Here is a 12,122-nt window from a genome sequence, read left to right on the forward strand (position 1 = left end):
CCCCAGCCCACTGAGCCACATCCCCACATAGCTCCAACAGGCACATCCTACAGCCCACGGCGCTCCCATCCCTCTGATGGGAAGGAAGCCCAGGCTGCCCCCCACCCAGCCCAGTGCCAGTCCCTGCTGCTACTGCAATCGCCCACAGCTCTTGCAACACCCTCGTGCCCACTCGCTGACGTGGGGCCCCAAGCCTGGCCTTGACCAGGGCTGGGCCACATGCCCCAGGCCGGGAGGGAGCAGCAGGAGCTAGGAGGCTGCTAAAGAGGTCCAAGACCTTCCCCCCAGCTGTGAGGCACTGATAAACCTCCCCCCCCAAGCAGGGCTGGGGTGCAGCCCAGGCTTGTTGACAGCCAGCCCGGCTGGGGAACACATGGGGCCCTTATCAGCCGCTCCAGCCCCAGCTCCCTCCCAGGGCGTGGATCCAAGAAGGAGCAGGGCAGAGGTCATGAGGCCACATGTGACGATGACAGTGGCCAGGCGCCCCCCAGCAGCACTGCCACCACTAGAGTACAAAGGAAATCTTTATTGAGTCCGAGGTAGCAGCAGTGAGGGGGGGCTGGCGGCTGCCCCCCAGCCCCCCCAAGCAGGATGGTTGGGCAGCAGCTGATGTCCAACAGCACTACAGCAATGGAGGCAAAGCTGAACATAGCACAGCCCACACCGAGGGGGGGACCCCCCAGCCCTCCCAGGATAGGCACAGCCCAGCCTCTCAGGCCTTCCCCACAGAGCAATCACTGCCAGAGGATGTTAATTAAGTCATTGAAAGTAAGTGGCCTCCCAGAACTGCTAATCTAAAGCTACAGCGCAGCAGGGAAGGCACCCTGGGGGGCTGCAGGGGGCACAGCCTCAGCCCTGGCCCCCTCCCCACCAGGAGCTCGGCGCCAAGACATTTAGATTAAAACAAAAAAATCAAAATAAAGTTCAGTGACAACACTATGCAGAGCTGAGGACCCCCGATGGTGGCACCCCCCCCACCCCAAGCAGGAGGAGCCTCACCCAGAGCCAGGGGGAGGTGGCAGCCCCCAGTGCCTCACACCTTCAGGATGGCAAACTTGAAGACAGCCATGATGGCAGCACTGATGAGCCCCGAGATGGGCACTGTGACGAACCAGGCCATGAAGATGTTGCGGAACAGGCGCCAGTCCACTGCCTTCCGGGAGCGCAGCCAGCCCACAGACACCACCGAGCCCACCTGCCCCAGGCACTGGGCTCAGCACCACGGCAGGATGGGCACCCACCCCCTGCCTCCCCCCCCAGCCCTTCCCAGGGGCAGCCTCAGCGCCAAGGGTCTTCAGTTCCAGACCTTGGGCCACCCCCAGCAGAGCCCAAGCAGAGGAGCCACCAGTCCCAGAGCATTGACAGGGACCAGGCGTTCCCATGGCTGTTTGACAGAGCCCAGGGATCCATCAAAAGGGGTTTTGTTCTCTCATCACCTCCTCAAGTGCCCTCCCAGGCCTGGGCAGCCACTGCCACCCCACATTGAGATGCAAGTGGCAGAGCTGGGAGCTGAAGGGCAGCCAGCAGCCTACTTAAGAGACCTCCCGCACAGCTCAGCCTCAATAGCAGCAGGGACTAGGGGAAGCTGAGCTGGCAGCAGCCCCCTCTTGCCACCCCCACTCACCTTGCAGTGGGTTGTGCTGATGGGGAGGCCAACATTAGAGGCGATCACCACAGTCAGGGCAGATGCCAGCTCAATACTGAAGCCACTGCAGAGACAAAGCTCTTGAGAAGCTGGGTGCCAGCCCCCCTGCACTGCTTGGTACAGAAGGCACAGCCCCAGCCAGCCCGGGGCCTGCTCTCTCCAGGCAGACCCTGCACTGAGGGCTCAGCTCCTCACTTGACACCCAGCAGTCCCAAGAATGACCCCAGAGGGGATGCAGGAAGGTGTTACAGGGCCAACACACACCCAAGTGATACCATCTGAGCAATGAGAGCCCCAGGGGAGCAGAAAGCGAGGCTCCAGGAGCAGGATGCAGCTCTAGGACTGCCTGAGGCACTCGTAGCCCTTACCTGGATGGTGTGATGGGGGTCAGGTCCTTCCCCATGGTCTGGATGACTCTCCTGCCCCAGACCCACAAGCCGATGCAAATCCCTGCCCCTCCATAGAGCAGCAGCCAGATAGGAGTTGCCACCTTGGTAGCCACATCACCCGTCTGATAGACCAGGTAGAGGGCAACCAGAGGCCCTATGGCATTGCTGGAAGAGAAAGGAATGCTGAGCTAGAGGGCCAGAGGCTCTGGGCAAGGTGGGCACCAGACCCAGGCAGCAGTCCCACAGCTCCTGCTGAGCCAACTCACCTGACATCATTGCCACCGTGAGCAAATGAGCCAAAGCATGCTGTGAGGATCTGCAGGAACTGGAAGAGGAGGGACACCTCAGGCTTGTCCTGCTCATGCCACTCTTCCAGAGAGCCAGTGCTGCCCTTGTGCTCACTGATGCCCATCTCGGCCTGGGCGGTGTTCAGGTCCAGCTCGGCAGTGGGTGGTGTGTCGGCCACAGCGTTGCAGTAGCTGGTGTAGCTGTCCATGCGCAGCCTCTTCCTGCTGTCCGCCACAGGCCAGGGCACCTTCTCACCCTCCTCACCCTCCCTGGCACGCAGGGAGTCCAGGGGCATGCCACAGATGGCCATGGTGTAGGAAGTGTAGCTGTTGTTGCGCCGCAGGGGCTTGTCCCCGGAGTCCCCCATGCAGTCGCCCATCTTGGCCAGGTGCAGCTTGTGCAGCAGCTCCTTGTAGAGCCCTGAGTCCTTGTGCACAGTGTGGTACTGCCCACTGGAGCTCAGCTGTTGCCCCACGGCCGGGTGGAACTGCACCAGGCTGCCGTTGGGCAGCCGCATGCCTCCTGCCAACGCATGGCACAGCCTCAGCACCCAGCAGGTACAACTGGGACCCACCCTGCCCCCCCCGGCCCCCTGCTCACCACTGTCAATGCCGGTTTCCTTCAGGTCAAGACTGGGAAGCCTGTCCTGCTCCTGGACCTCCTCCAGGTCACCCAGGTTGAAGGAGACTGTTCTGTCCTCCACCACTGCCCGCTGGGGCACAGCTGAGCCCACCTCAGCAACAGGGCTCTTGGCATCACCCAGGGGCGCCTTGGGCTCCTCATGGTCCTCCTTTGGGCTGATGTTCTTCTCCATCAAGGGGCTTTCAGAAGGACTTGATTTGATCTCTCCTGCCAAGGGAGGCAGCTGCCATCAAACCTCTTCCCACCACATCCCTCAACCACTCAGATTTATGGCACCTAAATAAAAATTTAACAGCTTCCACCTCAGCCTGAACTTTGGAGACTTGTTGGGCAGTCACACCTCATCCAGGCACCACAGCCAAACCATCACAGGCCACCTCATCTCCTATTTTTAGGCACCCCCCCACCTACACAAGGGTGTGGTGAGCACCATTATGGGGCTTTTATGCCTGCTCTGCCCAGGGCAGAGGTTGCTTCTTTGAACCATGTTTGTCCAATTCCCAGCAGCTGTGGGCTGCTCTGGACCAGATTCTAGGCTGGTTATGACCCCTAAAGCCAATGGGAAGGTGCCTACAAGAGTCCAGCTCCCCTGACAGCCCATCAGCTCCAGCCTGCTGCGAAGACTCAGCCACCTTGGCTCCATTCCAGCACCCACATGTGGGTGATAAACCCAAACAGGAGCTGGTCTCCACCTTCCGAGGGCTGCCTGGTTTCCTGTCCCACTGGAAGAGCCCAAGCCAGTGGCACCAAACCCTGGAAGCTGAGGCTGTCACTCCCCTCCTACCAGGAAAAACATGTTTTCTCCAGGTGAAAACATGAGGTCAACCCCTTCAAACAACAAAAGCCACCTCTCCTTGGCACAAACACTGCAAGAGCCAGGCTGTGGCACCCAGCCCCTGCAGAGCTGCCCTTGCACCACCAGCACCTTCCTCAGGCAGGAGCTTGCCTCACAGGCAGGAGTTAAGCCGGAGCTGGAACAGCTGGAAGAGTGTCAAGGGCAGCCATAAAGCTGTTAGTCACACCCCAATTACACCAGTCTGACAAGGACACTGGTGATCCCTCATCTCCAGCTCCTTTAAGTTCCCCAGACTGCACCACAATTTCTATGCAAGCCCACACACAGTTCCAGGGAGGCTGCCTGAACTCCCCAGGAGGCACTGCTCAGGAGCTGCTCTTTTGGATGGCTTTCAGGAGGGTTTTGTGTGTGTTGTATGCCACAGGAAAAGGATTTCATCAGCTTACAGAGCTTTCAACTTGTGATCTGCATCTACCAGGCCAAAGATTGATCAGCAGGTATGCAGAGGATTAAAGGTTACCCTGGTTAACAGGCAGGTTATCTCCTGCCTGCTCTTCCTCTGTTAAACACTGAAGTCAGGCTGGTCAGTGCTGCCTGCTGGTCTGTGCAGGTCAAGGAGAGACTGCCCTGTTCAGAACCAGCTGCCAGGCACAGCTTGGCAGCACCGCAGCCCCCCTGCGGGGGGCATTTCAGAGTCCTAGGGAGCAGCTGAGTGGTGCTGCTGCAGGTTAGGAGTGCACAGGGACCAGCTCCATGAGATGTGCCTCAGTGACTCAGGGTTTGCAGAGCAGCTTAAGCGATAACCCAGGCTGAGGATCCCTGCTAATAACAGCCCTGCAGCTAATGAGATCTCCTGCTAGGGAAAGAAGTTGGTTAGTGCAAACCTGCCCTTCCCCAAGGATTGCAAAAGAGGAGCCACTTACTTTCAATTTTCTTCTTCATCCTTGGACATACAAAGAACCAGACGACAAGAGCACAGACAACAGCACTCCCAGCCGAAATGAGGAGGATACCCCACAGAGGAAGTTTGTCAAAGCCCAGCACTAGGAAATAAAACAAGGGATCCTTGAAACCCTCTGGGCTAAAGCCTCCTGCACACACAGCTTGGCTCCTGCTGTATGGGGACTCCATCACCTGCAACATCCCTCAGCTAAGCTGCTCGTCCAGGAGAAAGGCTCTCAGCAAGCTACCACCAACTGCACCAAAACCCCCACAGGACCCCTCAGGTCACAGCCTCCCCCAGCAGAAGCTAATCTTGCACATGGGCAGACACCTTCCCCTCTGAGCAGGGACAGGAGGCTCCTCACAGCCCTCGTGGTGTCCTCACTTGCTGCAATGTCAAAGAAAAAAAACACCTCCCAGCAGGGCTGCTGCAGCACCAGCGCCACGTCCCTCAGTCAGGGAGAGGACACAGCACCTGCCTGCTCCTGGGGAAGAAGCTTCTCCTACCCCCTGAGTCCTTAAGGCTGAAGTTCCAAGGCATCTGAGGTGTTACCTGACCTAGTTACAGGCATTCTCACAGGTTGTGTTTTACAGGCAGCAGCAGGCCCTGCCTGAGCTATCAGCTTGGCCACTCGGCTCCTGCATCTTCTGCTGCAGAGAACATCTTACTGCTCAGAAAGCAGCAGCAGTACTGCAGCTGCTGCAACCACATATCTGGCCCCTTGCTTATGCCAAGCCTGGCTTGCTGGAGTCTACAGACCTGTATGTGAGTGGTTCAGAGTCCACCTAACCCCACTGCAGCTAAGGACTTGACTCAAACACTAATCCACCTTGGGGGGGCCAAATGGATCTCAGAGCAGCAGAGCCCCGGTGTCCCTCACCCACAGCAGCACCACAGAAACCCTGCCAAGGCAAGGGGAAAGCTGACAACCCTCCAAACATTTTTCCAACCACTGTTTACAGAGCAAACCCCAAGGAGCCAGCACTGCCTGCCCTCACCCCACCTGCAGCAACTCCTCCACAACAGGAAACCCAAACTCAGACCAAAAACAGCTCGCGTCGAGTCACCCTGCACAGGAAGCTGCCGGCTCCAAAACCTGCCTGTGACCTGTTCCTGTCCACAATAGCCACACAAGCTTTTCAATTTGGCTTTTCTAACCAAACTACAACCCATCTCTTTCTCAGGACAAGGTGCCAGCTCTTCTTGCCAGGGATAATGAGCTTATTCCTTAGGGACAAGGTGAACCAGGAGGCACAGCCTCCACATCTCTGCTCCCTGCCTCCCTACTGGCAGCCCGAGAAGTCTCTTTGGCAGCAGCCAGGTACCAGAGGCTTAGCACAAGTCAAGAGAAGGGAAGGGGAAGTTATCTGCCAATCCTGTGAAGTCTAGGGAGAAAGGTCTGGAGGGGTTTAGTTTGAGGAGGCCTCTTTGGCTGGGCAACTACCTAGCCCAGAACTCAGCGCACGCTAGCCTGCAGCCTTCTGTAACGGGCACAGGCCAGCCGCCTTCTAGGAGATTTCAGCCCTGCAAAGCAAAAAAGGGGTAAATCGTGCATTTAATGGAGGTTTTGGAAAGCACTGCAAAATTCAGGATCAAGTGTTCTGAAGGCTACTTACAGGGTGCCCCAGTGTACATGATGGAGAAGAGGTTGATCCCCACAGTACAGGCGTAGAAGACAGGCAAAGCTCGCAAGCCGTTGGGAACAGGATCAGCCTGCAAAACAAGGAGCAGTGCTGCTGAAAGCCAGACCCCAAGGGGTGTGTGGCAGCTGAGGAGCAGCCAGGTAACAGCCCCTTCCCAAATGAGGGCTCCTGCTTTTCAGGCAGCTGCTGCACAAACAGAACTCAACAGCTTCTGGAGCTGTCAGAACTCAGGCAGCATGGGGTAGAGCAGGTGGCTGAACACCTTGGATCTCCTGGGGACCCAAGGCACCACCAGCTGAGTGTGCCAAGGATGGAGCATCTCATCTGCCCACGTAGCCAGGGGCTGCCTGGCTGCTGAACCCTTCCCAAGGCTGCCCAGCCTGCAGCTGCAACAACGTTTTCTTTCAGTTCCCCAGGCACCTTCAGACAAAAACTACCCATCAGACAAAGCTTTCACCTCTCTCCAGCTGACTTGAATGGAAGCAAGAGGACCATGACTCACAAAGCAGCTTACTTGACCACATACCTGCACTGAGAGGCCCTCACCCAAGCAACGGGAGCATTTAAATCTCTGCTGCTGCCCAGCAGCTGGGGTCTGGGGTGGGTGCAAAGGCAGGGAGCAGCAGGAGGAAGCACGCCAGGGCCAGCCCAGTTATGCAAGCAGGGAGGCTGAGCTGGTTTAAAACGGCTGCTGGGTAGAAACCAGCAGTGATAAGATGTCAACATCTCCTGAACTAGAAACAATTAGAGACAAGACTTAAAATAATTTAAAGTTAACCTCAACTACGCAGAAGGAACTGCTCGAGTTTCTGTGCCTAGACGGGTTCCCCTGTCTCAGGCTGGCAGCATCCTGTGCTCCTAGGTCATCAGCATCACCTCACAGACAAGATGTAAAGCTGCCTCTCCACTGCAAGCATCTTTTGCTGCCCAATCTTTCTTCCTGGGCTTTCAGACGCTCCCAACAGTGTCCCTGGTGCCAGCCCAAGTACTCCTCACTTTCCTGGGGGTCCCAGAAGGAAGGAAAGCACCATTCCCACCAGGGACAACTCTGACTCTGCAACTGTTCCTGGTGAGGCCAAGCAGGACACTCCTGACCCTGATGTTCTGAAGGAAGTGAAGATATGCCTCCTGACCTCCCAGGCTCCACTTTGCAAAGCAGCTACAGGTCTCATTTTTCCACCCTTTCAGCTCTTTCTAAAGGAGTTCTGAAGGCTCAGTCAAGCGTCAGCACAAAGATGGATGTGCCTGGAGAAGCTCTGGTGCACATAAGCCAAGACAAGGAACACTCAAGAGTCCCAAGATGCCAGGAGATGAGTGGACAGCCCTTACCTTACGAAGTATGAACCTCTGGACAAGGAAGAACAGGATAGCAGACATGATGCCTGAAAGGAGGGGTGAGATGAACCAGGACAACACTAGGAGAGAAGAGGCACAGTCAGCACCCTGCTGCTGGAAGGGTGAGTCCAGGGGGCACATGGAGGTTACACAACCTGGGCTTACCAATCTTCAGCAGCTCAGACCACTTGACACCTTCCTGCCCTTTGGCCACCAGTGAAAAGCCAATGGTTGCTCCAACAATGCAGTGGGTACCAGAAATGGGAAGCTTCAAGAATGAAGCCATCAGCTGCCACACGGCAGATCCTGAAGGAGGAGAAGGACAAGTTTGGTAAGCAAGCCATACCAGGGCACCCTGGGCCGTGCTACCCCCACATTGTGACCCCTCTGCTCCTCACCGAACATGGCACTGATAGACCCAGCCATCAGCAGCGGCTGATGTGTGGAGTTGTACATCTCCACGTCGATCAACCCCTTCCGGATGGTCTCGCTGACTTTGGCTCCCAGCAGGACAGAGCCCACGGTCTCAAAGATGCTGGCCAAGATGCAGGCCTGCCGGAGGGTCACCACCCCCGAGCCCACCGCCGTGCCGAAGGAGTTGGCCACATCGTTGGCGCCGACGGAGAAGGCCAGTATGAAGGCAATGATGAAGCCCAGGACCAGCATCCAGAGGAAACCCGCCATAGGCGCAGGGGGCACCGCGGGGGTCGGGTCCATGGTGCGGGGCGAGGTATTAATAAATTAGGTACAAAATTAAATAAGGGGTCGAGGGGGGGGCGGAACGCTATAGGGCACAGGGGAGCTCCGCCGTCCTACGACGCCGCCGGCCGCAGGGGCTGGAGGCGGGGTGCCGCGACATGGCCTGTGCCGCTCTTCATCCTGCGGGAGAGACGCGGGACTCAGCAGGAGGCGAGCAGAACCGGGGAACGGTCCTTCCCGCGCGCCTGTAACGGCCGCTTCCGCGCGCGCCGCCGCCATCACCCCCGCCCTCTCCCGTCGCCATGTGCCCGTCCCACCCCACGCTGCCGCTCACCGGCAGGGCCGGGCCGGGAAGCGCCGAGAAGCTCTCGGAACCGCCCGCTGCTTGGCCGCTGACCGCTCTGCCGCACCACCCCCACCTCCTCCGACTGGCGGCGCCGCTGCTGCCCGCGCACTTTAACGGCGCCCCCGCCACACGTGATCGGCACCACGCCCCCGCCCGCTGTCGCGCAGCGCCACTGCCGCCGCCCATTGGTCCGTTTGCCGCAGGGGCAGGGCCGGACCGCGCCACCATTGGCCAGCGCCCAGCACCCAGCCCAGCGCCCCGCCCCCCGTGCCGCGCCCCCGCGCGGGCAGCGCAGCCCAGCAGGGTACCACGTGCGGGCCGCGCTCGGCCCTGCCCGGTTCGGTTCATCTGCGCTCGGCTCGGCTCGGCTCGGCTCGGCTCGGCTCGGCTCGGCTCGGCTCGGCTCGGCCCGGCTCGGCACAGCACGGCGCGGCCTGGCCTGCCTCAGCTTAACTCAGCCCAAGGCGAGTGTGGGCTCAGCCTTTGACTCAGCCCGGCGCGGCGATGAACGCGGCAGGGCCGGACATGACCTGACACTGGTGCTGCATCAGCCTCAGCACAGCCCGGCACGGGTGTGGCCTGGCACGGGTGGGCTCAGCTTTGACTGTGTGGCACAGTGTAGTGTGAGTGCGCACTCAGCACTGGCACAGCCTGGTATGGACATGGGCTCAGCTTGGTTCCAGCAAGGTCTGCTCTGGGTCCGTGTGGGCCTGGCACATGACTGGCATGGTCCAGCACGGCTCAGGCTCAGGCTCAGTCCCAGCACAGCTCTGGACCAGCTCGCACCAGTGACAGCACTGGTACTGCAGCAAGTAGGGGGGCACTGAGCTGGAGACCACCAGCCTGGCATCACAGCAAGACTCAGGGCTGCTCTAGGCTCTGAACTGGCATCACACAGGCCTTGTGCTGGCACCATCTGCAGCCAGCACCCACAGCAGCACTGCCCTTGGGGATGCGCACCTTGCCCTGGCAAAGGGCTGAAACCAGTTCCCACCATGACTCACCATGGTACCAGCACCCATGGCCTGTGGGGTCTTGTGGGGTTCTGGGCAGATTGTGGGTCCCCAGGCCCCTCCAGCCTGGGTGTCACAGCCGGGGTCACCCCACGCATGAGGTGTACACATGTGCCTGAGGGTCAGGTGCTGGTGCCCGTCCCCCATCCACTGGGTGCCCATTGCCCAGCAGGAAGCACGGCTCAGCGGGCACAGTTGTGGCATCCTGGCTGCAGGGCAGCAGGGCAGCCCTGCCCAGGTATCTGTGGCACCCGACCAGGGGCTGTGTCCTTGCACAGAGCAGCTCAGCGCTGGCTGGCACTGGTCTGTCACAGGCCAGTGCACTGTGGGGCCACTGGTGACATGGGCCTGTGGGTGGCACCCAGCAGGGGGGCAGAGGCCATGGTGCCCCAGCCCTGCTGGGCCCACATCACCAGGCCAGAGTCCATCCTGTGTCCCCATGGACCCTGTGTCCCCAGACACGTGCAGCCCTGGGTGTGCGGAGCTGTGGCATGGGTCTGGGGGGCAAGGGATGCACGAGCCTGAAGCCTGGGGTACCCTCACGCCCCCAGCACCCTGAGGCGGTAGCAGGGGATGCCCCTGGGACCTGTTCCCTAGTACCCCAAAAGCTGGGAAAGGACCCCAGGTGCAGCCTGCAGTGCTGCAGGGCAGAGGTGCCTGGGGGTGCAGCACTGGGCAAAAGGGATGCAGCATTGGATGTTGTAGGCACAGCTCTGGGCACTGTGGAGTGCAGCACTGGGCACTGTGCATGCAGCACTGGATGCTGTGGGCACAGCTCTGGGCACTGTGGGTGCAGCACTGGGCACTGCATATGTAGCACTGGATGCTGTGGGCACAGCTCTGGGCACTGTGGGTGCAGCACTGGGCACTGCATATGTAGCACTGGATGCTGTGCGTGCTGCACTGGGCACACAGGGAGCAGTGCCAAGGATGTGCTGGGGACGGAAGCAGGGACAGGGCTCTTCTGAGACAGCTCCAGGTGCCTGTGGGGCAGGTGCCCCAGCAGGGGCAGTGAGCAGTGCTGGGGGACAGGGGAGCTGGATGTGGATGTGCCAAGAATGTCCAGGCCGTAGGGAGAGTTTCCTGAGGCCTGGAGAGAGCAAAACATCTGCCCTGGTATCAGAAGAGACCAGAGTGGAGCCCTGGGTACCATGGCCAAGCTGAAGAGCAGTGGACAGCATTGAGTGGCCAAAGGGCAAATCCTTCCTCAGCAGCCTGCTGGCATTCTCCAGGCTGGTGGCTGGTGGTGGGCAGAGTGAGTGCTCTGTGTGGGTTGGTGGGCAGCAGTGGGTGCTGTGGGTGGGAGGGTGGGCAGCAGTGGGTGCTGTCTACCACCACTTTGCACACTGGCAGCCACAAGACCATTGTGGACCAACTGGAGCAGCAAGGTTGGGGCAGTGGGCAGTGAGCAGTGAGGTGGACTGGAAACGGGAGGATTGATGCCATCCAGCTGGCCTGAGAGGGATCCTGTGATGTCCTGCAGAGCTCTGCCAACATCTGATGGGACGGAGTGAAGAAGAGGGAGCCAGACTCTGCTTGGTTGTTCCCACAAGTGGGCCAAGAGGCAGCACCAGTTCAAACCCCAGGAGATTCCACCTGAACAGCAGAAAATGTCCTTCCAGGTGGGCAAACACCAAAAGAAGTTGCCCAGTGATGCTGTGGAGCCTCCACCCATGCAGGCCATGCTCACTGCTCCTTGGCTCCTCAGCAGGCTGCATTTCCTTAGCAGCATCCCTGCTCTACCATGGGCCTCCTCCAGCATGGGACACCTTCCAAGTGGGACCTCTACTACAGCTCTCCTCTGCTTCTTCCTCACTCCTCCTGCCCTTGCAGACCTCCTCATGCAGTCCCTGAGGTCTTTCCTTTTTGTGTCTCCTGTCTTCTGCTCAGTACCTCCTGAGCCGTGGCTGCTCCTCCAGCAGGCTGAAGCTGTGGTGCCACCATCACACACTTGTGTTGTCCTCAAAGGAGAAGCTCACCCCTGATGGCAGCAGCCATGCCTCCACCTCTGCAGCCTTCCGCCAGGCCAGGAGGTGCAGGACTTGGTGGAGGCCCTGCCTGGACAGCTGGAGGTGCAGGGTCTGGAAGCAGGGAAAGGAGATCCCAGGTCAGCTGTGGAGTTACCTGAGTGCTGGGTTGGGGTTAGGGGCAGGGCAGGGCATAGAGTCATGGAATCATGGAATGGTTTGGGTAGGAAGGGACCTTCCAAGCTCACCCAGCCCAATCCGGCAGGGACATCCCCAGCCAGAGCAGGTTGCTCAGAGCCCAAACAACCTGACCTGGGATGGTGCCAGCCATGGGGCAGCTCCCACCTCTGGGCAGCCTGGGCCAGGCTCTCCCCACCCTCAGTGTCAAACATTTCTCCCTTCTCTCTGCTCTCAAG

The 12,122-nt window shown here is 59.4% G+C and overlaps 1 protein-coding gene across 1 annotated transcript; it reads right to left on the bottom strand.

Moving 5' to 3' along the window:
* Nucleotides 1-510: 510 nt before the first annotated feature.
* Nucleotides 511-8,521, bottom strand: SLC20A1 (solute carrier family 20 member 1). Its single transcript, XM_054398586.1, has 10 exons — nt 8,080-8,521; nt 7,847-7,987; nt 7,676-7,761; nt 6,320-6,416; nt 4,684-4,803; nt 2,923-3,171; nt 2,301-2,844; nt 2,014-2,199; nt 1,625-1,709; nt 511-1,195 (listed from the first exon to the last, which is right to left on the bottom strand). The coding sequence occupies exons 1-10, from the start codon at nt 8,396-8,398 to the stop codon at nt 1,034-1,036; spliced, it is 1,989 nt and encodes a 662-aa protein (XP_054254561.1). The 5' UTR covers nt 8,399-8,521; the 3' UTR covers nt 511-1,033.
* Nucleotides 8,522-12,122: the final 3,601 nt, after the last annotated feature.

This window comes from Indicator indicator, unplaced genomic scaffold (assembly GCF_027791375.1).
Source record: "Indicator indicator isolate 239-I01 unplaced genomic scaffold, UM_Iind_1.1 iindUn_scaffold_65, whole genome shotgun sequence".
Lineage (NCBI taxonomy): Eukaryota > Metazoa > Chordata > Aves > Piciformes > Indicatoridae > Indicator > Indicator indicator.